The following is a 25,957-nucleotide window of genomic DNA, read 5'->3' on the forward strand; positions in this document are numbered from 1 at the left end:
CAATTTTGATACAAAGTGGTTGATGAACTTGAGTATGCTTGATACTTCCGATAGGTAGGTTACGATTTATAGTCCACTTCATTTCGGACTAACGAATGAATTAATGTCGAGAAGGGATAATGGTAAAAAGGGCCTTCGATTTTAGTCTTCGGTGATGAATTCAGAATATCAAATTAGTATTTGATTGGTTTGGATTGTGTCCCATTTGTATTGAGAGATGATATTCAACTCGTACAAGGTCGTTGCAGTGTTTCAAATTCCTAGCACATTGGTTCATTAATAGTCGTCAACACTCATACAATGCAATGCAGACGGACTGCTATAGTCAGTCATATTTGCCGACACATGCCAAAATGGACACGAAATCTATTAACCTATTGAGCACGTCAAACTTTCAAGGTGCTTAAAATAATAATAACAATCGTAATAACTTTAATCGGTCCTGCAATTACAGCAATGTGTCTACTGAAGCTTCACCGTTGGACCACCAAAACAGAATCAAGCGCCATGAAATTGCCCACCGAATTATTTCCCCCCGTTTCGCTTTTCGTCCAGATGATCAACGAAAAATGTAAAGATTTAATAACAGTTAAATAAAAATTAATTCAATACAGATTTTATATATGGACAAAAAGCAATACAGAAAACAGAGAGCTCAAATTTCAAGTGAATGGAAGCAATTGAGATGATGCATGTTATAAAGAAACATTGAACTCACACAAAATCCGGAGTGTTTAATTTAAAATAAAAATTCTCTCTTACTTGTAGAAACCCTAAACTTCACTAGAAGTAAAGCGCATTTTCAGCCAAAACCTTCATATTACACAATGCTAAATCACTTCTTTGAATGGACAAAACCCCATTACAATCGTGACGACGACGTTTAGTTAAAACTTCTCAAAGTCCACACCCACTCAACGCTCTAAAGCAGACTTTTACGGACTGCAGGCGTGTAGGTATTGTTTGCTTTCTTATGTTGTCCCATCTCAACCTACCTTAACCGCGCGGAGATCAAATAGGAACGTGCACGATCCATAATACATATTCAATGGCAAATTTCAATGTCAAATCCATGTCGTCGGGCAGTTCGGCAGGGCAGTCAGGCAAGAGGGCAGGCACGTTCCATATGGCTCCGACTCTACATAGTTAGGTTGTTGAGCTAGTGCTCCATCATCGTTCGATGAGCTACACAGTAATGGGAGTAAGAGGGTGCCTCACTTCACTAAGCGGCACTAACTGATCACTTATGTGAGGCACGATTTTCGATATACTTTTATGCCGTCATACAAATGCAATAAATGGAAAGGCGATACTGGAAGAAGTGCCGAAACTGACGACATAAACTATTTTTGAATGTTATGAGTTTGATACACTCCCAATCAAAAGTTTGGAGTCGCCCCCTCAAAAAACATGTCATTTTTTAGGCCCATATCTCCGCCAATTTACGTCCGATTTCAAAATGCAAGGTCTCATTCCAAAGATAATAAGTCAAAGTAACTTCAAACATGGTTTAGGTGAAACTTTTACAAAAATATTTGTCTGTAAACTTAAGCAAAAGTTGACAAATTTTCTAAAAAATGAATACGGCAGTGTCGCTGGAAATTGGGTCGACCAAATTTCAAGATGAGTGCGGTAATATAACCTATTTTATATTAGCGTTCAACTGATTTTTACCGAACTTTGCTAAAAAATCTAGGAAAAAAGTTATTAAGTAAATTAACTCTTGATGTCATCGGCCAAAAGTTTGGGGTCAAACACGGAAAAGTCATTTGTTGATATTTTTGTCATCTTTCATTCAATTTTAATTCTTCTTAGATTATTTGAAACATAACGAATGATACTTACTGCATAGACATTGAACCACACATATTTGTTAAAATGTACATGTTTAACTTAACGAAAAATTGTCGCTTTTTTTGAAATGTGCTGAAATGCATTAACTTTACATAACATTTTTTATAGATAAAAATCGTTGAATACGTAAAATTAAAGACATCACGTAAATTTCGTTAATTATCTTTGAAATGAGCGGAAAAGAATTGAACTATAGATGACGAAGATATCACTTAATCACTTTTCCATGTTTTACGAAAGTGACCCCAAACTTTTGGTTGATACAACATATTGAGGGGTGACCCCGAACTTTTGTTCGATGACATCAAGAGTTAATTTACTTAATAACTTTTTTCCTAGATTTTTTAGTCAAGTTCGGCAAAAAGCAGTTGAAAGCTAACTGAAAATAGGTTATATTACCGCTCTCATCTTAAAATTTGGTCGACCCAATTTCCAGCGTCACTGCACAGTGGTCCACGAACCAGATTTACGAGGAAAGATACATTCAACGCCTTCAAATGAGTTTTTAGTCAAATATGGTCTTCCACAAAGTTGTCCCAAATAATAAGGCCCTCTTTAAAATGTGCATGAAAATTAGGGTGGTCCATATTTTCAAAGAAATTGGTAGCCAAACTTTTTTATTTGCAAGAATAACTGTAAACATTCTTCGGAATAGTTGTAGATCTATGAATTTTGAGCAAGTTTGCTCAAGGCACTTTTTATGTAGCTTTAAAATGACCGATCTAGAGGTATTTTTCTGAATAAGCTTAGGGTGGTTCAAGAAAAACCGGTTTTCTGGCGTTAACTTTTTCAGTTTCAATTTTTCATCAAAGACTAGTAGACTTGTAGAGCATTTGAAGACGCGTCGTGCGCTGAGATGGTCGTTATCTGTTTTGGTTCAAAAGTTACAGATGTTTTTCTTTAAAAAAAACATAGTTTTTTAAAAAGCGTTTATGATGGGTTGGGGCAAACTTAAAAAATATCTTTTGCTCGCATTCAAAAGAAGAAATGTTGTTATAAAACATATCAAAAAATTAGAGGGGTGTTATTTTTGTAACTCAAGTGAAAAATACTTGAAAAGTGCCTATTTTTTTCTAGAAAATCATCAATATCTTTTGAACGGAATGACGTAGCAACATTCTCAGCACACGAAAATGCGCGTTTTTGGAAGCTCTAAAAGTGGTTCGTAGGCGACTTTGACGAGAAATTTGAAACAAAAAAGATAAAGTAATAAAACGATTTGTTCTAGCGTCACCCTATGAAAACTATGGGAAAATGCTCCAAATTTGGTCAAAACAGTTTAAACGCTTCATCTTTTTTGTTTCAAATTTCTCATCAAAGTTGTCTAAGAACCATTTTGAGAGCTTTAAAAATCGCACATTTTCGTGTGCTGAGAATGTTGCTACGTCATTCCGTTCAAAAGATATTGATGATTTTCTAGAAAAAAATTGGCACTTTTTAAGTATTTTTCACTTGAGTTACAAAAATAACACCCCTCTAAAATTTTTGATATGTTTTATAACAACATTTCTTCTTTTGAATGCGGACAAAAGATATTTTTTATGTTTGCCCCAACCCGTCATAACACCTTTTAAAACCATGATTTTTTAAGAAAAACGCCTGTAACTTTTGAACCAAAAGAGATAATGACCATCTCAGCGCACGGAACGACGCGTCTTCAAACGCTCTACAAGTGTTTCTTGGGCGACTTTGATGAAAAATCGAACCTGAAAAAGTTAACGCCAGAAAACCGGTTTTTCTTGAACCACCCTAAGTTTATTCAGAAAAATACCTCTAGATCGGTCAATTTTAAAGCTACATAAAAAGTTTCTTCAGCAAACTTGCCCAAAATTGATAGATCTACAACTATCCCGAAGAATGTATATAGTTATTCTAGCAAATAAAAAAGTTTGGTTTCCAATTTCTTTGAAAATATGGACCACCCTAATTTTTATGTTCAATGAAAAGAGGGCCTTATTTTTAGGAACAACTTTGTAGAAGACCATATTAATCTAGAAAATCATTTGAAGGCGTTGAATGCATCTTTCCTCGTAAATCTGTTTCGTGGACCATTGTGGCACTGCCGTAAGTATACATTCATTTTTTAGAAAATTTGGCAACTTTTGCTTAAATTTACATACAAATATTTTTGTAAAAGTTTCACCTAAATCATGTTCGAAGTTACTTTGACTTATTATCGTTTGAAATCGAACGCAAATTGGCGGAGATATGGGCCTAAAAAAATTACATGTTTTTTAAGGGGGTGACCCCAAACTTTTGCTCGGGAGTGTATCTCATTGTGTGCCAAAAATTAAATAATTAGGTAGAAAATTGTTATAGCGGCAAGTGCCCCTGTCCAAATGGTATAAGACCCTAGTTGAAAAGTGCCCATTTTTTCTAGAAAATCATCAATTTCTTTTGAACGGAATGACGTAGCAACATTCTTCGCGCACGAAAATGTGCGTTTTTGAAAGCTCTAAAAGTGTTTTGACGACTTTGATAAGAAATTTGAAATAAAAAAGAAATAGCAAAACAACTGTTTTGACCGAATTTGGAGCATTTTCCCATAGTTTTCATAGGGTGGCGCTAGCGCTAGAACAAATCATTTTATCGTTCTATATTTTTTTTTCAAATTTCTTATCACAGTCGTCAATTAACTACTTTTAGAGCTTTCAAAAACGACATTTTCATGCGCAAGAGAATATGGCTACGTCATTCCGCTCAAAAGATATTGTTGATTTTCTAAAAAAAAGGGTAGTTTTCCACCAGTTTTTTCTTGGGTTATAGAAATAACACCTTTCCCTTTTTGTTTTTATATGTTATATAATAACATTTCTTCTTTTAACTGCTGGAAAAAGATATGTTTTATGTTCGTCCCAACTCGTAATATCGCCTTTTGAATATAGGGTAAACAGGTATAATATGCCCCCCCTAAGCAGAAATGACAATATATCTAAAACTTGCGCCTTATTCCATCTATTGTCCACTGCAAATCGTTGTTCCTAAAGTTAGTGAAGTGTTGCATGCAAACTTTGCCTTTGGAGGAGCGGCTATGGAAGCTTTGAAACGTTTTTCGAAAACGTTCCAAAATTTGCCTTATCAAAACAAACGGGGCAATACGCCCCATCAAAAGAAAAACCTCCAGCCCCGTGATAAAACTGTTCCAGGGAATAATTCCAGTACATGCTTATCCTAGGAGGGTCTTTTAACAAGTGTTTAACTATATAAAAGTTGCAAAATAACACAAGCGAACAGAGCTAGCTTCGTTTACAATGATGTCAGTTTACAAGAGGTAAAATATTACGCCAAAAGCCTCGATTTCAGACTTTTTGATATTTTTGTTACTTTTCTGTACCAATTAACTAACGGATCAGCTTGATGGCAATTATTCTTCAATATTCAAGATTTCTAATCGATCACGCATGCGAAAAGCACTTGAATCGCTAGAAAATGAAGGGGGGCGTTTTGCCCCGGTGGGGCGCATTATACCCTTTTACCCTACTATGATTTTTCTGAAATAAAGACAAAGCAATAAATCAATCAATTCCATTACTTTTTTCGAGATAACGATAAAGATTTCTGAACTGAAAATCGCTTCAACTTACGGATAATTTCTTCTTCTTTTGGAAATCCAAAACTTCTGTTGAATTTTCACTCATCAAATTCATACGAAAATTTCTTCAAAGCAAATTAACCAAAAAATGTGCTCGCGACGGGATTTCGAACCTGGAGCATTGGAAAAACAACCGCGACACTCGCACTTTATCCACACCACCACGCCAACCACACAGAGGAGTTTGCTTCATAAAACAAATCATCGTCGGCGTCATACCTATGAGTCTAGGAAACACTTTCCGCTGAAAATTGGCGTGAGGGAGGATCCCATTTTCGTGAGAATGAGCGAAAATTCTGAATGCTGCTCATAACTGTTAAACCAAAAGAGATAACGATCATCTCCGCGCACAAAACGACGCGTTTTCAAATGATCTATAGGGTAAATGTACCAATAGTGGTGCTATTAGTGGCTCCTTGTAGTAAAATAATTGAATAAAATTGATAATACCACAAAATAAAAAGTCTGAAAACGTTAATCGATAGTTTTGCACTTAAATTTACTAGGAAAAATGTAAAAACCATTGTTTATTTAAGTTTTGGCTAATAAATCACTTGCACCAACTATAGGTACATGGTTCCTACAATGGAGGTAAAATTTAATATTGGTTCTTATAGTGGCGCATTCCATTGAATTCATATGGGACTCACCTAATGGTGAGGAACACTACCACCACTATAGGTGCAAAGGAGCAAAACAATTAAGGAAAATAATTGTTTAAAATAGGTTTTTCGGCAAATTCTGAGCATAAAACTGAATTAATGTTATTATTTAGGTATGATGCATCTATTAAATACGTCATTTGCAAGCTTTTTGGTCGAAATAGTGCTAAACTGGCACTATCACCACTATTGGTACTACCTCCACTAAGGGAGCTTTTACCCTAAGTGACTCTTATAGAAAACTGAGACTAAGTGACTTTTATAGAATACTGAAACTGAAAAAATACAGCCAGAAAACCGGGTTTTCTTGAACCACCCAAGGACAAGGTATTTGGAGCACATAGTCAAATATTGTAGAGCACCATTTCAAATAACCGTTAAACGAATTTGGATGAAAATGCATGATGATGAATATGTCATCCCTGGTAGAATCTGGAAAATTCTTCGAGAAATATTCGGGAAATTTCCTAAGGGAATAATGAAAACTCTATTACAAACCCTTTTCAGAATTGCTGTAAGAATGCATGGAAGATTTTTTTAGAATCCTTGCAAAAACTTTTAGAAATCCTGAAAAAAAAAACATAGTAAAGATTCTCGGAAGGAACCTGGAGAAAAATAAAAAGAGGGAAATTCAATTAAAAATGCCTGCAGAACTCATTCGGTATTGTACTTTCTTCGAGTTTTCTTTGCATTCCTTTATAGCCTTTTCTCAGGATTTTTTTTCCGAGAGTTATTTCACGGATTCTTCCGGAAATTCCTTAGAAAGTTCAGAAACCACTTCCAGAAATATTTTCAAGAATTCCTTAAATGGATTCTCCCGGACATTCTGCAAATATTTCAAAAATTCTTGGATTTCTCCAGTAATTCTTTATCCTTCTATGCATTTCTGCTTAAATATCTCCAAGAACTTCTCTAGAAATTCTTGCAAAAAATATTTTAGGAATCCATCCAAAAACTTCTCCAGGATTTTCTTATGAATTCCTCCGGGGAAGGATTCCTCCAAGAATTCAAAAAAAAATGGAAAAACTTATGCCATCAATCCTAGAATACAGATGTCACTCATAGGGGTTTTTCCCTCTTCCAATTTTTTAGTTAAAAATAAAATGAATAATAAATGAGGGACCCAGAATCAAAGGGGTGTAAGTGACCATTTTGTCGATTTTGAGCTGAGCATATCAAAACATTCTTCAGATTTCAAGCTTTCAGGAACTTTTTTAAGATTATTTTTACGATAATTAGAAAAAATACAAAAAATCGTAGAAAATTGGGTCGATTTTGAAGCCCCATTCATTTTGTATGGGATAAAAAATTGGTGAAAAACTTTAAACCTCATTTACTCGAAAGTGAGTTTTTGTCACTTACCCCCTCAAATAATCCTAGAATATGAAATATATTGCTCCTTTTGAATGTCAGCAAAAAATTCTCCAAGAACTTTTTCAGGAATTATACAAAACGACTTTACTAGTATAGTATAGATTATAGAAACTATAATCCAGAAATTCTTCCTAGTATTTGTACAGAAAATCTTCCAAGGATTATGTATTGTAGAAATTGCTACAGAAATATCACCAAAATCTATTCGAAGGACTTTTACATTAAATCTTTTCAAGACTTCTCAAGATTTTTCCAAGAAACTTGACATAGATTTCTACAAAAAATATTCAGCGAATTTCTTAAGAGGAATTGTTCCAAACGTTTCCCAATGATTTCCTTGAAAAATCATTGGATATTTTTTTCAAGCATTCCAACAAAAGTTTGTCCATGAATTTCTTTAAAACTTTTTACAAGGTCCTCGTCAGAAAATCTTCCAAGGCAACTTCTGATTCCTCTAAATACTTTTATTTAGAAATTCTTTACTGAATCACATGATTTCTCCAGGTGTTATTCGAAGGATTCCTCTAAGAATTATTCTCAAAATTACTTCATGAATGTTTCTAAATAACTCCATCAAGGATCCTATGTGTCGTGTCTTCCAAAGATACTCCCATGAATTTAGCATTTTATTTCAGAAATCCCTCCAAAAATTTTTAACATAGTTTACCAAGAATAATTTCATGATTTTTTTTTTTCTAAATTATTCTAGCAGGAATTATTGCTAGGATTCATACAGAATATTTCCCAAAAAATCAATGAGCTTTTGGAAATCCGAAACTTTCTGCAGTACCGTCGTTCGGGGTGACATTGGGCCTAGAAGGTAACACTGGTCCATCGATCCCACGAATTCAATATAAGTCAGAAAATCCGACGGTAGATGCAAACTATCTTAGAACTATGTATTCTACACACTTCGAAAAATCCATGTAATTTTGCGTCATTTTACTGCGACATATAGCAGCGAGCAAAATGACACAATATTAAGTTTTATCTTATTTTTACAAGATGCTTTTTAAAGCGAGTTTGTAATTTTACTGCGAGTGCTTCCTGCCGATAACATAACATCAATTCATTTCAGCCGTTTGCTAAAACTTGCACTCTTTCATTATTTGTTTCCGTTGAAGTATAATAAAGACTAGGAATCTTTTTCGAATATATACCGCATCTAGTTCACCACTGGACTGCGAACTGCGACTTCATAAGTGCGAAAACGTAAATAAAAGTGCGCGATTGCATCAAATCAGGTTGATGTCTTCGGCGCACTATTTCTTCAATCTATGGTTAACAAGTGCTCTGAAGACACCGAGTTGATTTGATGCAATCGCGCACTTTTATTAGCGTTTTCGCACTCGTGAAAACTAGTGCGATAGTCCAGTGGTGAACTAAATGCGCTATACTTTATTTTCACTTTGTTGTGGCATCTTGGCACACGCTGACGTTCCACTACCGTAAATTCTGGATCATGCGCTTCATTCACTTCGAAAAAAGTTAATTTATTGCCTAACTAATTCTAGAAATGTAACTCGAAGTACATTTAACAAACTTTGCCTCTTGGAGTGGACCTGGAGTGATGGTTAGAACACTTGACTATCACGCCGAGGACCTGGGATCGAATCCCACTCCCGACAAACTCGCAAAATGTGAGTTCTTCCTTCGGAAGGGAAGTAAAGCGTGGGTCCCGAGATGAACTAGCCTAGGGCTAAAAATCTCGTTAATACAGATAAAAAAAAAACTTTGCCTCTTCCGAGCGAATGCGTTTGACGTTTCAAAGTAAACAAACTAAACACCGCTGTTTTACGTTATAAGTCATGTAAAAATTAGGCACATACGGCTGAAAACTAAGTTTTTTGTTCAAATCTTACGGGTACGTATTCGAAAATATGTCCAACTGCACAGTTAAAAAATGTTACATCACATCACCTGTAACAAAAGGACCTCGTCATATCACACACATTTCTCCATCTGTTTTAAAATTTACAGGTTGCTCTCAATATGAAGCTTGTGTTCAACATTCCATGCAAGAAATTGTTTAATGTTAAATTCAGTGAGATGGAATAGAAACTTAAATGTCAAATTTGTTTATGTCGGGTGTAACTTTCAGAAATTTTTGCTGTGATAGTCTTAAACGCTTTCAGCGATGCTAGTCTGTTCGTTCACATCTTCAAAGACGCAAAAATGAATCAGAATATAGTTTAGGTCATGGTTTATTACGTTATTTCTTCAATTGCGTCTTCATCAACATTGAGCATTTTTTGGTGTGTAGTAGTCTAGCGCACAATATGCATTCCCGTCGTATTCTAAACGTCCGGAATAGTGGCCCAATGACACCCCACACGATGCTATATCTTTGAAGGATGCTTTCAGTTATCCGCTTCGGATTTATTATTAGAAAGTCATTGAAAGAATTTTCTGGAGAAATCCTTGCAAGAATTACATTGGAAATTCTCAAAGGAAATTTCAAGAGAAACTTTAATGGGAACGTTCATAAATTATATGGATACAATTTTTGCAAGATTTCATGAATAATTCTTTGAACGAATTCAGGACAAATCATTAGAAGAGTTCCAGAAAAAATCATAAAAAGAATGCCCGGGCGAATACCTGCGCAACACGGTCACAGGATGCAGTAGTTGAGGTCAAGGATATGGACGAAATAACGACTGGAATGGTGTTTCAGGCAGAACTATACAGTTGTACACCTGCCTGAAACGTAACGGTCGGAATGCGTCAAAAATAAATGCTGTTAGGCTGAAGTGACCACGACTAGGAACTAAAACTGGGTAATTTTAACTAAACTAGTGTTAAACAATTAGTTTGAGGAAAAGCGCGGGCCAGGCCATGCTTAGGGTCCTCTCCTCTTCTTGGCGTAACGTCCTCACTGGGACAAAGCCTGCTTCTCAGCCCCACAGTTATTAACTGAGAGCTTCCTCTGCCAATGACCATTTTGCATGTGTATATCGTGTGGCAGGCACGAAGATACTCTATGCCCAAGGAAGTCAAGGAAATTTCCTTTACGAAAAGATCCTGGACCGACCGGGAATCGAACCCGTCACCCTCAGCATGGTCATGCTGAATACCCGTGCGTTTACCGCCTCGGCTATATGGGCCATGCTTAGGGTGGCGGGTTTGATTATCGGTATGTCTTTGAGGTGTTGCATTGGGGCGAATAATCGATCTATAGCAAATATTTGACACAACCATAAAACCTTTTCTCGAGAAGATGAATTCTGGAATTTGGAATGCATAATAAGACAATGGTGGTACTTTTTGTTGTGGCATACTGTGCACGGTGCTTACCCAGCAATACAGAGCAATACCAAAAGTAATAAATCGTAAAAGATCGAGAGCGTGGCACCGTGGCGTGGTGGATGAGCAAAACAACCGGTATCAGCAAAACAAAGAAGATCGCTCATTCAGCCGCGACAAGCCCCTCACGCGGGCACAGCTTCGGAGGAGGCGGCAAAATCGACTTGATTTCAAAGATGCGAATCGTGAATTATTGAAATAAATTGTATGTTACACGGATCGTTAAGTACGAGTTTACTGGTTGATTCGTTGGATGTCTCCCCCCTCTCGTTCGATGGGTATGATTTGCTTGCGTGTATTCCAAACGTGCCGCTCCACGGTGGCACTAGTGGCGCAAGATGGCTCATTGGGTTGGATCCACACTGCACTGAACAGAGTTGATGGGGCGGAACACGTGTGCCAATTTTGGCACCCTAATTGTAGGGCATGCTGTGGCGGGGCACGTTGGGCGGTAAAATTATAGTTTTCGATAGATTTTGTGCTGGGAATTTAATGCTAACGTAAACAGTAGGTAACTCCTAAATGTGTTGAAACGTGCGCCAATCCGAAACACCGGATAATGTGGAAAACTGTTGATTCTAATAATAGTCATTGGATAAAACATTTAATTGATTTTTATAATTAACAGTAATCATCCAGTAATCCTAGATTGTTTGGGTTTCTGGGATTGATTCATCCAATTCATGCAATTTTGAATCTGTTATAACATTTTTGCTGTTATAACTATAGTTAGTTTAATTAATATAAACGTATTTTTTGATGCTCCTTAGAGACATTAACGGAAAACTTTTAATCTTGATTCTTGGAAAAAATCTCAACACTTTTTTAAGTATTTTAGGGCACGCTACCAAACGAAATGTCTAAGTAATCTTGGCTGAAAAAACTTTAGGTGGGAATAGCATGAATCTAGAAGATAATACTGGAAAGGGCATTTTGAGAACCTGCCTAAGTCCTTGTATATTATAACAGAGAATAAATGCTTGCCCACTTTTTAAGAATCTTGCAAAATAACATTATGACCACTGACCACCATATGACCAACAAAAATATAAAAGTCACGCAATGCTATCGGACCTGTTTCTAGTATGATTACTAAGCAACTTTGATTCATGAAAGAAGTCGTAACATGGGGTCATTTTCAGTTGGGCGTTTCAGTCAGATAAGGTGGTTTTTGGAAGTCTTTCATGGTCGCAGAAACTGAGGTGAGAAAGCAAAAAAAAAAAACTGATTATCTACCTAACCAAAAGCAACGGGAAATGACCGATGCAAGTTGCGAGCGACAGTCTGCCATCTTGATGACTCACACTTTCCCCCTATAGTATAGTCATGGATAGTCAGCCACTATATCGTCCAACCAAATAAACATTCAGAAAGGCTGACACCCGAGCTATCGGGACAATACCGGTGCTTTTCGTTGATTTGCTACTTGGCATTAGTCACACTTGCTATACTGCCGTGAATCGCAAGTCAGTCCCATCTGCATTTTGGACAAAAATGAGTTAATGGCCGTTTTTGAGCTTTCTTCGGATGATCTTTCAGTTGCGTGCAAAAAAATATATAGTTTGTTCAGTAAAATTGAAAAACAACACCAAATCAGATTGTGCCATAATGAAATGTAATCGCAAGTCAGTCCCATTACGACCTTGTGCACCCTCCGGTACAAAACCTAACACTATTTTAGCCAGTTTTATATTTTTCACTGTTACGTTTTCACGTTTGAAACAATATGTGAAAGTTTCATGATGATCGCAAAAGTTTTCAATTCTTGGCGATTTTTTAGAGTTTCGCATGGAAATCGAATTTGAAAACTTCAGAGGCCATTTTTTCAATGCCTACTTTTTACATATGGGACTGACTTGCGATTCACGGCAGTATAGACTACACTATCACGGTGTCGTCCCACAGTGGTCCAGATTTAACAATACCTGGTAAAAATTTCCAAATCATAGTACATAGTCTGCTAGTTATAGCCTATTTGATTATCTTGGAACATGTTTTAGCTCTCAATTTGATATTTATGGCATTTTTATTTTTGTCGATTTCTTCGTATAAAATCCGAAAAATGGCTGTTTTTCATACAATTTGACGATGTACATATCATCAGGGCGCTATTGTTTTGGCAGCTCTTGACAGCTGAATCTATTTTTCACAATTCTACAAACTCAAACGAGCATTTGAATGGAATATACTCGGGAGAAGCATGGAGCGATTTGTAAGACACTTTGAAGTCAAAGTCAAAGAATTTCTTGTACTAACGACATATATTGTAAATTTTGAAGCAAAAAAAAACATTTTAATCTTTTGATCTATTGCAGATGCCTGAAATGCACAAGAACTTACGAATAAACTTTTGGAAGCAATTGAATTACTTATATTAATCGATTTTTGTAGTGGTAACACTCGTTTGTGTTCTTTATCAAAAATTGAGTAATTTTTCCATCACCAACTATGTAATCGGTGCTGTAACAAGATGGAAAAACAATATTTCCAAATTCAATTCAAGATTTTCAATGTTCATGATATTATAGATGAATGATCAATATACTGTAACCCATTAAGGACAAGGTATTTGGAGTACATAGCTCAAAATTTCTAGAGCACCGTTTTTTAGAACCGTTGAACGGATTTGGATGAGAATGCATCACGCTAATTGTTCAGTGGTTGTCAATAGCGTGATGCATTTTAATCCAAATCCGTTCAACGGTTCTAAAAAACGGTGCTCTAGAAATTTTGAGCTATGTACTCCAAATACCTTGTCCTTAAGGCGAAACTGGAAGCGTTTCCTCATTTTTTTCGGTTTTTGATTTTTTATTAAATAACGAAGCAATATTTTCAAAATCGGTTTTCGTGCACATGTAGAGTAATGGATCAGGGTATCTTCTGATTTTTTTACGCGGTAGAGAATATTTTTCGTTTTTGCAGAAACCATTTTTTTTTGTGAAATTTTGTTCAAAAATGGTTGCTGCAAAAACGAAAAACATTTTCTACCACATAAAAAAATCAGAAGATACCCTGATCCATGTGTTTTTTTTCCTTCTAAACCATAGGGGGATAATCTGCTCAACAGACACCCTAACAGAAGGTTAGGGTAGTGTAGGTCTGATAGGCCGTCTTCTACAACAAAAGTTAAATCCAGGACTACTCTCTCCTCGTACCCACTAAACCATTCCTATGGTCGCCAAACCCTACGTCTCTCTGGAACCACCAAGAAGGTATTGCTTCAGAGAGGGGCTAGTGCACATCGCACCCACAAGGTTAGCTGCGAAGCCTGCAGCAACGAACATCGATGACTCGCTTTGGAGAGTCCATCACGGTAGCATGCTGGCGCTTAGCCAGTTTCCCGAGTGGTCCTCGCCACTCCCTTTGTCCTCGGAAGGCGGGCAGAGTCAACCCCGCCCGCGCCCTACTGCTGAGCGGACATCAAGAACTGATGCCCACATGCAACCCGATCTGACCTGCCCGCAAAGGAAGGGTATCACTACCCTTCAGGCCCTATCAGATGCATCCGTAGGTTGCTGACGGCAGGGTCTCCACCTGCCCCGACCCTTGCCGGGGACCCCTTTCCAACCGCGGGCTTGGATCCAACCCAGTAGACCGACGCCACGACAGCACCGCTACCGGGACTTCCTCTCCGCGGCCACTTAATCGCTGTAAGGGTCGATCTCGACCGCAGGGCACCGGTATGACCTACAAAGCCGACTCCGAACCCCTGGACCACCTCTTGTACTGCATCTGGACTAGCCATTCTCCGAGTCCACGCGCCACCTCCTCTGTAGCTCCCAGACGATGTGGGTAATAGCCGTTGAAACGGCGTTCCAGCCAAACTCATCCCTACACATCCTCTGGACCAAGTTGTCCGGAGTTGTGTCCTCTCCGCATGTGGCAAGCATGCGGTCACGCATTGTGCGGAAACGCGGGCACACGAACAAAACGTGTTCCGCCGTTTCCTCTAAACCATTGCACACTGGGCATTCGGGAGAATCCGCATGCCCAAAACGGTGTAGATACTGTCGGAAGCAACCATGACCTGTAAGGACCTGTGTCAGGTGGAATGTAACTTCCCCATGGCGCCTATTAATCCAACTATCTACCCTCGGTATCAACCTATGATCCATGTGTACGTGTGTACATGTGTACGAAAACCGATTTCAAAAATATTGCTTTGTTATTTAACAAAAAATCAAAAACCAAAAAAATGAGGAAATGCTTCCAGTTTCGCCTTAATGACATGTTCAAAAATTGAGTTTCTGTCAGCTTTTCACAAAGCTGAACCTCTGTGTGTCCGTTGATTACCGCGGGTGGCGTAGTAGTAGTGGCGGGCGAATCCACGTGACGCGGAATCACTGTTTTCATTCCATTTTCTTTCGTCAAACGATTCGTGATTGATGCTACTTTAACTGTTCCATTTCACCAAAAGGAAGAGATTCTAGAGCCATAAACAAATCGGCGTGATCGGTTGATGTTTCACTTCTTTTACTTGGTTTACTTTGGTTTGATGAGCTGATGTTGTATGTGACTTTTGAATTTGGATTGTGATTAAGTCATCAGAGAGGTTTGGCGGAAAATGAAGGCTGAATGTTTGTCGAAAGAAAAATAAACACAAATATCGGAAAGTTCTTCTTCTTCTTCTTCTTCCTTTTCCTCTTCTTTATGGCTCTACGTCCTCAATAATACCCAACAAACATTATCGCTGTACAACAGATGGATAAACCGCTCTTAAGCTTGATTATGAAAATTTCAGCTGAATTAGCTGTTATTATCATTGTTAATTGGGAAAAATCTACTTTCAAGTAAATGAGGTTTAAAGTTTTTCGCTAATTTTTCATCCCATACAAAATGTATGAAGTTTCAAAATCAACCCAATTTTTCCCAATTTATTGTATTTTTTTAAAACGTCGAAGTCTGAAACGTCGTTAAACGTCGAGTTTCGAAAAGCTTGAAAATTTACCAAATGGTCACTTGCACCCCCCTTGCATCTGGGCCCCTCAATTAATGTCTGGGAAATATATGAATTTCCAGGAAAAAAAACTATAGCCATTTTCCAAAAAAGACTTTGTACAAATTTGCAGAAGGCTAAAATATTGATGACACATAAAAAAGTGATTGATTAGCATTAGCATTAGCATTAGCATTAAGCGAGTCGCACAAATTCGTAGGTGGTACAGTCCTAGACCGCTGTTATGAGGGTTGCCTCCTTCCCGTCCGAACCAAAGCACAAAGATGTGGGACTAATCTCTGACTCTTAGACAAGACTAACGCAATCCTCCAATGGTCGAGCACTGTCCTGGCCACGTCCTTGCGACTGCTGAGGAATGGGAAAGGATGGTTAGTTTTGGACACCTATGAAAAATGTAGACAACTCTACGATCTCTCAGGCCTAGGTGTCACGGGATTGTTAGGTTGTTGTTAGTGGAAGGGTAAACTCCAAAGGATACGCTTGGTCAACGTTCAGGCACACCATTGTTAGACTGCTTTGAATCAGTTGTTTGCCCAATTCATCCTGTGTCCTCGTCATCTTGGTTGGATTACTAGCTTCTTCGGTAGGTAATCTGAAATGTAAAATAATATTAACATCGTACGTCAAATAAGCTACATATTAGTGATACGCTCGCCACAGTTACATATTTTTATAATATGATTTATATCATACGATAAATTTACCTGAATCCTGCTGAAATAAAATATTAATTAGTAGTGCACTAAAGCAAAATAAACTACAAAACACAAAAAAGTGAATCAAACTTTGATCTTGGAATATTTATAAATACGGTAAATATCAAGATCAAAATTTGATTTGGTAGATCTTACACCGCAACGCACCATTCTAAGGTGATCTACCCACGTTACGGGATGACACATAAAAAAGTGATTGATCTTCATAAATAATTTTAAGAGTCCCAGTGAATTTTTATTGCTTTTTCGGTATTTTTTATTATAAAAGTATTCAAATTTACTATGGGAAAACCGTATTTATTTATGAAAAAAAAACCAATTTTTTGGTGGGACAAAAACTCTTTTTTAGTGCAATTTTTTATTGATTGCATTTTTTACATTTTTTTATAGCCCGAGAAATAATTATTTATGAAAAATTATAATTTATTTGTTGGTTGGTTTATCGAACTATTGATTTTCTACTACTGATTACACCCCTGTTTCTTCACTGGGTCTTTTGGACTTACGTATTGGAATGGTTTTATTTGTTATGGAACGTTTAATTGTCCAGAAAGATCCAAAAAGTGTTAATCTTTCATAACTTTTTTCAACGTTAAAAAGGTTTGTTGATAAGCGTTCAAAATTTCATTCGATTCATTGACTGGTTTCGGCGATAAGACATTCCAAAAATTAGTTGTCTGAAAATGGTGTTTCACGAGAACGGTTCTGGCTTCGCAAAAGATTAACCAATCGAGCCCAAATTTGTACCAATGTTGCACATATAGTAGGTTGACGACAAGGTTGACGAACAGTTGAGAATTTTTTATGCACTCTGTGAAAAGTTACAGCTTGTTGAACTTTTTTATGAGAGAGAAAAAAGTTGCCTATCCCAAACATTTTGGCCACAGACAAACAGATGTAACTCTTAGAGGGAAGTCATTGAAAACTTTTGCCCAGTGTCTTTTTCATGAGCATACTGCCACCTGTCGGTACAACCGCGCGAGGCACTGTCGGCCATGATGGATTTCGAAATGACGTTTGTGTAACACGCACACCACTACACAAAGCGCCTGTAATCAGGGTGTCCATTCAACTTTAGTTTTCCGATTCCCGGATTTTTCCCGGGTATGGACAAACATTCCGGGTGTTGGCGCGAGTTTCTTCTGGATCAATGAAACACATATCTAGAGCAGCGTTTGTTTACGGCAGCTTTGATGATGATAGTTTCTTAATCTCTAACAAACTCTATCACTCGACGCACAACTTAACACTAAACCTTATAATAGGGTTGTTAATTCCACTTAATTCCTATTGGATAATAGTTGCCAGTTTCAACCAAATACTAAAATTGCCGTCGCAACAGTTATTATACTAGTCCAGTTATAATACTAGTATATTATACTACTTTTTTATTTTTTATTCTTAATCACTTAACCTAATTTACAGCTCTTTTGTCCACTAGGGCACTACGTGAGCGATTTCAATTGACAGCTGCACTTACATTTCTGTACATCGCCTAGATGTATGCTTTTTAATATTACCGTGGGGTGCCCTAATTTCACGCGGGTCCAAATTTCGCTCACTGATCTTATATTGACATCATAATCATAGAAACTATTGTGAAATTGTCCAAATTTCACTTTAACTATACTAGCCAAAGTAAAATTTGGACAATGCAACGATTAGTTCTATGATTATGTCCTCTAAATATTATCAGTGAGCGAAATTTGGACCCGCGCGAAATTAGGACACCCCACGGTATCGAACAGGTTTCCTTTCTGCTGCTTTCACTTTTCTACTCTATATATGGTAGAATGATAAGCACAAGGATGATGATGGATGGCCTTTGTTTTTTTTTTTTCAGTCCGATTGAGGGTCCATTATAAGTAGCAGTTCGCCGATGTCAAGGTATCCGGGTCCGTTTGAGCCATGGGGCTCAGAAGAGGGTCAGTGTCAGCCACTCTCGAAGGAAGAGCAACTGACGAAAAATTGCAAGTGCCGGGGCTGGGAATCAAACCCATGACCATCCGCATATGAAGCGAACGTGTGACCAACTACGCCACGGGCCCCGACTTATTATACTACTTAGTACAGTAATATTATACTACTTAGTACAGTTACTATACTAGTTATTATACTGGGACACTACTGAGTGCATTTTTATACACAGTTTTAACTTGGTGTATTAGTTGATGCGAATTAAAAGACTTCAAAAATTATGATAAAAAAAAACTAACTCTACAATCACCGATGTTATTCTTAGACGAAATTTAGCATGAGAGTAAACCGTTTTGTACTATAAGAGGGCGGAATTAAAGGATACAAAACTGATTATACTTATTCGAAGTGGGTATTCTTAAGAGTGGTATTCTGCTTAAAAGTCGGTACAAGATGGAAGTCAGTTGAAAAGATCCTTTTTTTAACAGGAATTGGAATCTATATGAAAATCTTATTGAAGTTGATGTCACTGTGCCTGTTTTTTTCGGGAAATTTTTGAAGAATGTGATAAAAAAATCCGTGGAAAAAATATCAAAAGATGCTTGCTGGTCTTCAAAGAAAATCATGTATCAATTATTTACTACATTTTGTGAACATCTTTGGGCGATCCTTCAGCGAAGATTGACAGGCGTAATGGATGGATGGAGACGGCTCACGTTCGAGAATCTCGTGCGCCCTGTTCTAACAGGTATGAACAGAACAAAACGAGTGAAGATTCTTAGAATATTTTTTCAATACATCATCTTTGTAAATGAGTGTTACAATGTAATTGATGTTAATGCATTGAACTTCCACTTAGAACTAGAATTTTAAATTTTGTAAATAGCTACTAATGAATTGACAAATAAAACTACTTTCACTATTAAAAAAAACATCTTCATGTAAATTTTTGTTCTGCTTCCATCGTCATTTTGAACAATTTTCTTCCTGAATCCGAAATTTCTTGACTCCGATTTTCTCCGAGTTTCATTGACAAAAATTTGAGTTCTTCTCCAATACATTCAACATTTCTTCCTTCAGGAAATACTCCTTGGGTTCTGCCGAAAAATCTCCCAAAAACTTACAACTTCTTTTAAAAAGCTCTGTTTGCCTAACATTGCCGTAAAATATCAGGGATTCTATAGGATACTCTTCCGGGAGGTTCAAGTCAATAGGAGTCTTGGGTTCGAGTGATGCTTCCAGAAAATCACATTTTTTCGGTAATCTTACATTCCATCATCCATTCCATTGAAGATTCTTCTGTGAATTTTGCTATTGTACTCAGGAAATCTGTAAAAAATTTTTAGAGGATTCCATCAGTCTTTCAGGAGTAGTTTTTTTTTTAATTCGCTATAACACAGCACAACATTTTTTTGTCTCAAGAGCAAACTTATGTGTCTCCGAAGGATTTTGGGCCGCTGAATCCGAATCCGGGCTCAGATTTGCTCCAACACGTCACAATTTTGAGCTATACCTCAATTTATAGGGCAAAATATGCGATTTTGGGCTTTTTTGATTGCAAGCCATTAAGCATGGAAATATTTTTTTTAAGCAATCAAAAGGTTAATTGGTCAATTAACATCTAAATTAACGACTCATGCAAAGTATTTCGTTTTACCTAATCAAATTTCGGATTCGGATTCAGCGGCCCAAAATTTGTCAGAGACACTTAAGTTTGCTCTTGAGACAGACCAAAAGTTATTTTTTGTTACGCTGTGTAATTTCCTGTGTTACTCACTCACTCTTCAGATTTTTATTTGGATTTTGCCTAAAGCTCTTCCAAAACAGTAGGTATGGGTACAATTTCGCTGTGAATTCTGTCAGACATTTTTCAAGATTTTTTCCCGTGACTTTTGCCAAAGGAATCAAATTTAAGGATTTGGTAGAAATTATATAGAGTTCCACTTAGAATGTCACTAGAATTCCTGATTTTCTTACCTCATCACCAACGTTTTGATACATATGTTGGGATCTTCTTCAGGGCTCGAAATAAATCAATTTATCTGTTCCCGTGTACGTCTCACGGTTGATTGTCGCGTTTTGATTTGGTACATATGTACTACATAAATCTCATTTTACTGCAAGCACCCTCTTGAATGTAGTGGGTGGATGGTACAAAATGGGAGGTCTACAACTGGAGCCACGGCACTTGCCAACACTGCCAGAGATAACAGCTGATCAAACATTACTGTTTTCATAGTTTACAGGAAAAATATAGAAACGGTGCCAAATCCACTTTTAGTATTTATTACGGTGTGTGCCAATGATAGAAACCCTGTACCAGTTATGGATACATTTTGTTATTTCGGCTCCACTTCACACTATTTAAATGCATTCCTTATGGGATTTACCATAACTGATATACAATGGCAAAATAGGGTTAAAAGAAGTCAAAATTTTAAAGAAAATGATTTATTTCTAATCATAATTTGAGAAAATTGTGAAGTTTGAATGAGTTCAATCATCTTTTGTTCACATATTTTTCCTTGTTGATTTGCAGCGTTAAAGGTTGAAAATCAACTATGGCGAATTTGAGGTACTGTAGCCATAACTGGTACACTGAGCCTACTGTCAGTGGTAAGCTAGCTCCAAACTTCACCTTTTGGTTATTTGTGCATTTTCATTTGGTATGGTCAATGGTGGAGAAAGCAAATAGGATTAGTTCTGAATAATTAGTTTCCTATGTATGTAATTTTAATTTTAATTGGACCCACATAGCCGAGGCGGTAAACGCACGGGTATTCAGCATGACCATGCTGAGGGTGACGGGTTCGATTCCCGGTCGGTCCAGGATCTTTTCGTAAAGGAAATTTCCTTGACTTCCATGGGCATAGAGTATCTTCGTGCCTGCCACACGATATACACATGCAAAATGGTCATTGGCAGAGGATGCTCTCAGTTAAAAACTGTGGAAGTGCTCATTGAACACTAAGCTGAGAAGCAGGCTTTGTCCCAGTGAGGACGTTACGCCAAGAAGAAGAAGAAGATGTATGTAATTTTATCCTTCGTCTCATCTGAGCCGGTCCTGGCAAACGAAAGTCATAATTCAAAGTTTATACCTAAGTACAATCAAGTATGAGAGCCACAATGTCTAGTCCGCTCAGCATCACAACTTACATCCAAACAACGAGCCTGCCCACTACAGATTTCAGCGTGGTTCTTTGTTTGTTTATTCCCTTGAGATCAGATGGTGGCTGGAGAGCAACTTGCTCACAATATTGTAAATAGCTGGTGGCAAGAACCGATGATGGTAAACCCATGCTGGCGAATGCTAATGTAGTATGACCCTGAAAGCATAAGCGAGCTCATTGGCTTGTCTCTCTGCCTACTTCACAGCAGTGCGCTTAGTTGCTTATTATATGCCGCCGACTGACGATCATATTTGTTCAACACAGCATTTGTAAGTTGGAGTCGCTCCGCGCACGGGTCACAACAAAGTGAAATTGAAAACTGGCTCGTTGTTAACCCGTTCGTTCAAGATCTACGCCTTTGGCCGCTGGGTCTGCTAGTTACTACAAGGTCGTCCACTAACTTTATGCGCTCTCGGAAGTCCTCTTTCGGTAGTAATTATTTCGTATACAATTAAATTATTAAATTAATACGATTCTCAGTGTTTGTTTCCATACTCACCTGGTTATTCCTATTCTTTTATTACAGACAGCCTACCTCGAGAGGTACACCATCGCCATAAACGTGCGCATTCCAACACAAGTGCATAAATCCACCATCTTCTTCCGTGAGAAAGCTTCCCGAACCGTGTCCACTGCCGTACAAGTTAGATAGACACATAAGGGGCACCCACTCGGAGGCTAGTTGCTCCCCGTTGAAACCGCCCCCGCACTCCGGTCATAGTGGAGAAGAAACTGAAAAGCGGCAAGATGGCCAGTACTGGCGATATCTGGCTACAGTGGTTTTCTTGCTGCTTCCAGCAACCGCAAAGTCCTCGACGGCGACGACATCACCAGCGGCTGCGGATAGACCGCTCGATGATTGGGAATCCCACCAATTTCGTGCATACTGGTGAGTTATTCAAATGTTTTTCTTAGGTTTATTCTGGTTGTTGTGCTGAAAGCTGCCGCGTAATGTTATTTAAAAATTGATCACCAATTCTTATACCTACTTATTTCCTGTGTTGCTTTTGCGACTATAACAAGTAGTGATAGCATGCCTATCAGAGTACAATCAAAATTGATATTTGCTGTGTAGTTGCCTTATTTACCTGTTTCGGGGGTAAGAATCTAGTAAACAGGGTAACCCCAACTTATAACGAGTAGTGAATTATGATCTATGAAAAAGATGCTCGATCGCTAAGGGAGCTTGTTGGGTTACTTGGGCACCCATGAAAGTGATTTGTCCCCTACCGCGTCAATGCAGGGCTCTAGCATGGTGGACCTTTTACCCGTGCTACTCATGGGACTCTAAAATGAGCAAATACAAATAATCAAAAAACAGTTTGTAGCAGTAGTGGTGAGGTTAACTCCTTCACAAGAAGCCGGTTAGCTATAGGATACCTCTAAGGAAAGTAGGAACACTACGAGGTAGCCGTGCACGAAGTGCCAGTGTAGGGAACCCCATTTGCACTCCGATTAGCGTGTCGAAAGAGGTTATTGGTGAGGTAAATCAAAGAGAACAGAGATGGGCTTTCTGCAATGGAGGTGGCTGCGCTGCAATGACTTCATCATTGACTTTGCGTCCTCGAAGTCGTACATCAGCGGGCCTTGTTGAGACTTCGCAAGTCAACGATGGCGACCAAACAAGACCAAGATCAACTCATGACAACTGCGGTAGCAGTAGAACCTGTAAACCTGTAGATGCCGAAGTCTACCCAGAGACGCACAGCTGGCAGAAACTCAATTTTTGAAAATCTCTTAGATGCGTTTTAGTATATCGATCATTCATCAACAATATCAGAAGCGATGACTGTCTTTTAAATAAATTTGAAATCATAATTTTGTGGCTTTTTACAGCGCTAAATAGTTGCTGATGGAAAAATTGCTGATTTTTTGATAAAGAACACAAGCAAGATCAACCACTACAAAAGTTTAATAATATAAGTAATCCAATGGCTTCCAGAAGTTTATTCCTAAGTTACTGTGTATATTAGGCACCTGAAATGGAAAAAGAGATCAAAATAACACTTTTGGCTTTAAAATATACATCACATATTATTAGTACGAGAATAGTAGTTTACGCAACAAGGTGCAGAATGACGATTTTTACAGCACGAGTCGTACATTTATCCAACGAGGCTTGCCGAGTGCTGGAAAAATCGAGTTCTGCACCGAGTTGCGTACAACGTTTTTTGCAATTCCATAAATTACTCTTGAGGATAGTTTTTAACAAAACATTTTCATCAAACTGCACACTGATGTTCATAGCCATGTTTAAGAAAATCTGAACATAACAGGTTATACTGTGCAGTTGTCACAATTTTTCAAAATTGTGCCCAGAAAGCATCAAGAAATTGACCAAAACTAAAAACAGTGCTGTAATGGTCCATTACGCAACGCAAATCAGTGCTGTAATGAACCATTACAGCACTGTTAATTTGGTGTGGGGAAGTAGGCCTTTTCCTGTCAGATTTGCGTGAGGTAAAACAGCCTATTACGATGAGAAATTGCAAAAATTCTTATACTTCAACTTCAAAGTGTCTTACAAATCGCTCGCAGCTACTCCCCGCGCAGAAATTCGGTTCAAATGCTCGTCTAAGTATGCAGAATTGATTAAAGAAAACTGCAGCTGCCAAGAGCTGTCAAAACATTAGCGCCATAATGGTTTGTGTATAGCCAAATTGTATGAAAAAGAGCAATTTTGTTCGGAATTTGTTCGAAGAAGTTGACAAATAATGAAAATTACATTAATTTGAAATTGAGAGCTCAATAATGTTTCAGTACATTCATTTAGGCTAAAACTAGCAGTCTACTATGATTTGGCAATTTTTGCCACGTATTTTCAAATCTGGACCACTGTGAGACGGAGGTCTTTGCGTTCGCAAGGTACGCCTGACGCCATTCCTTACGAAAAGTAATCTCAGAGGCTTGTTAAGTAGTCATCAATTGTGAAGCTACCAGGCGGCAATCGCAAGACCAGCAAGTTGGACTCCAACCAGGCTTCCTGGAAATCTGGGTTGAAAAGGCTGGCCCGTGTGGGATCGAAGGGAGCAGAGAGTTGCGACCATCTGTAGATCCTCATCAGCTACCACTTGTTAGGGCTTGCCAGGGGGGGAGGGGGGTTGGGCGCTTCATGGACCCTAGTGGATGGGAAGAAAAAAAAAGATGAAGGTGGAGGAACAGAAGCTAAGGGATTCTAAGCTAAAGAAAGGCCTGAAGGGGAGGTATCAGCGAGAGATGATTTGTTACGTAAGGGAATTTTCACAATTTTTTTTACTCCTCCCGTCCCCCCTTGTAAGATTTTTGTATGAGAACCCAATTATTTTTGTATGACACGAAAGATTTGTCAAAGCCACCTCCCCCAGATAAACCCTTTCGAATTTAATGGACAGCTCCAAGGGTGACCTACAAGTGTCTGGCGGTAGGAATTCTTGGGGAGGGTATCGATTTGAGAACTCTTTACGCTGAAGCAACTCTAGAGATTAAAAAAATTAGATAGTGGACGGAACACGTTTTGTTCGTATGGCCGCGTTTCCGCACAATGCGTGACCGCATGCTTGCCACATGCGGGGAGGACACAACTCCAGACAATCTTGTCCTTGGTCTCCTTTCGTAGGACAGCCGGAGATTGGGGCTGGCGATGAGGAGAGGGTCACCAATGTGGAACTTGCGGGGATAGCTAAGTCCCTTAGCGTAGGTAAGGCCCCAGGTCCGGACGGAGTTCCGAACCTGGCCTTAAAAGTAGGTATTGCAGAGGCTCCCGAGATGTTCAGGACTGCTATGCAGAAATGCCTAGACGAGGGAGTTTTCCCAGAAGCTTGGTAGAGGCAGACCCTGGTACTATTGCCAAAGGCGAGGAAACCACCCGGAGACCCGTCGGCATATAGACCAATATGCTTGATTGACACGGCGGGGAAGGTGCTCGAAAAGATCATCCTCAATAGAATGTTGAGGTTCACCGAGGGCGAAAATGGTCTTTCGAGTAACCAGTACGGCTTCCGGAAGGGGAGGTCCACCGTAGACGCTATCTTGTCGGTTACAAAAACCGCCGAGAAAGCACTCTAGCCTAAGAAGAGGGGAATCCGTTTTTGTGCGGTAGTGACTCTGGACGTAAGGAATGCGTTTAATAGCGCCAGCTGGTCTGCTATTGCCAATGCGCTCTTGCGTCTGGGCCTGGGGATACCGGGGTACCTGTACAAGATTCTCGAAAGCTACTTTCAGAATCGAGTACTAGTTTACGACACGGAGGTGGGTCGGAAGTGCTTTCACATAACCTCAGGAGTCCCGCAAGGTTTCATCCTGGGTCCGGTGTTATGGAATGTCATGTACGACGAGGTGTTGAGGTTAGAGTACCCAGTGGAAGTGGATATTGTCGGATTTGCCGACGACATTAAGGTCGAAGTCTACGGTGAAACGATCGAGGAGGTGAA

At 38.5% G+C, this 25,957-nt stretch overlaps 1 protein-coding gene across 5 annotated transcripts in view; it reads left to right on the plus strand.

Moving 5' to 3' along the window:
* Positions 1 to 25,957, plus strand: part of LOC109424052 (CDC42 small effector protein homolog) — a 170,228-nt gene that overhangs the window by 138,494 nt on the left and 5,777 nt on the right. For 4 of the 5 annotated variants that reach the window (XM_019699120.3, XM_062855195.1, XM_019699122.3 and 1 more), the window contains one exon: positions 22,075 to 22,437. In XM_019699120.3, the coding sequence (XP_019554665.2) occupies positions 22,296 to 22,437 (142 nt within the window). In that variant the 5' untranslated portion in view covers positions 22,075 to 22,295. Of the gene's footprint in view, positions 1 to 21,828; positions 21,978 to 22,074; positions 22,438 to 25,957 lie in introns of those variants that run through there. The other variant, XM_029871873.2, reaches the window with a different exon arrangement.

Source organism: Aedes albopictus, chromosome 3 (assembly GCF_035046485.1).
Source record: "Aedes albopictus strain Foshan chromosome 3, AalbF5, whole genome shotgun sequence".
NCBI classification, from domain to species: domain Eukaryota; kingdom Metazoa; phylum Arthropoda; class Insecta; order Diptera; family Culicidae; genus Aedes; species Aedes albopictus.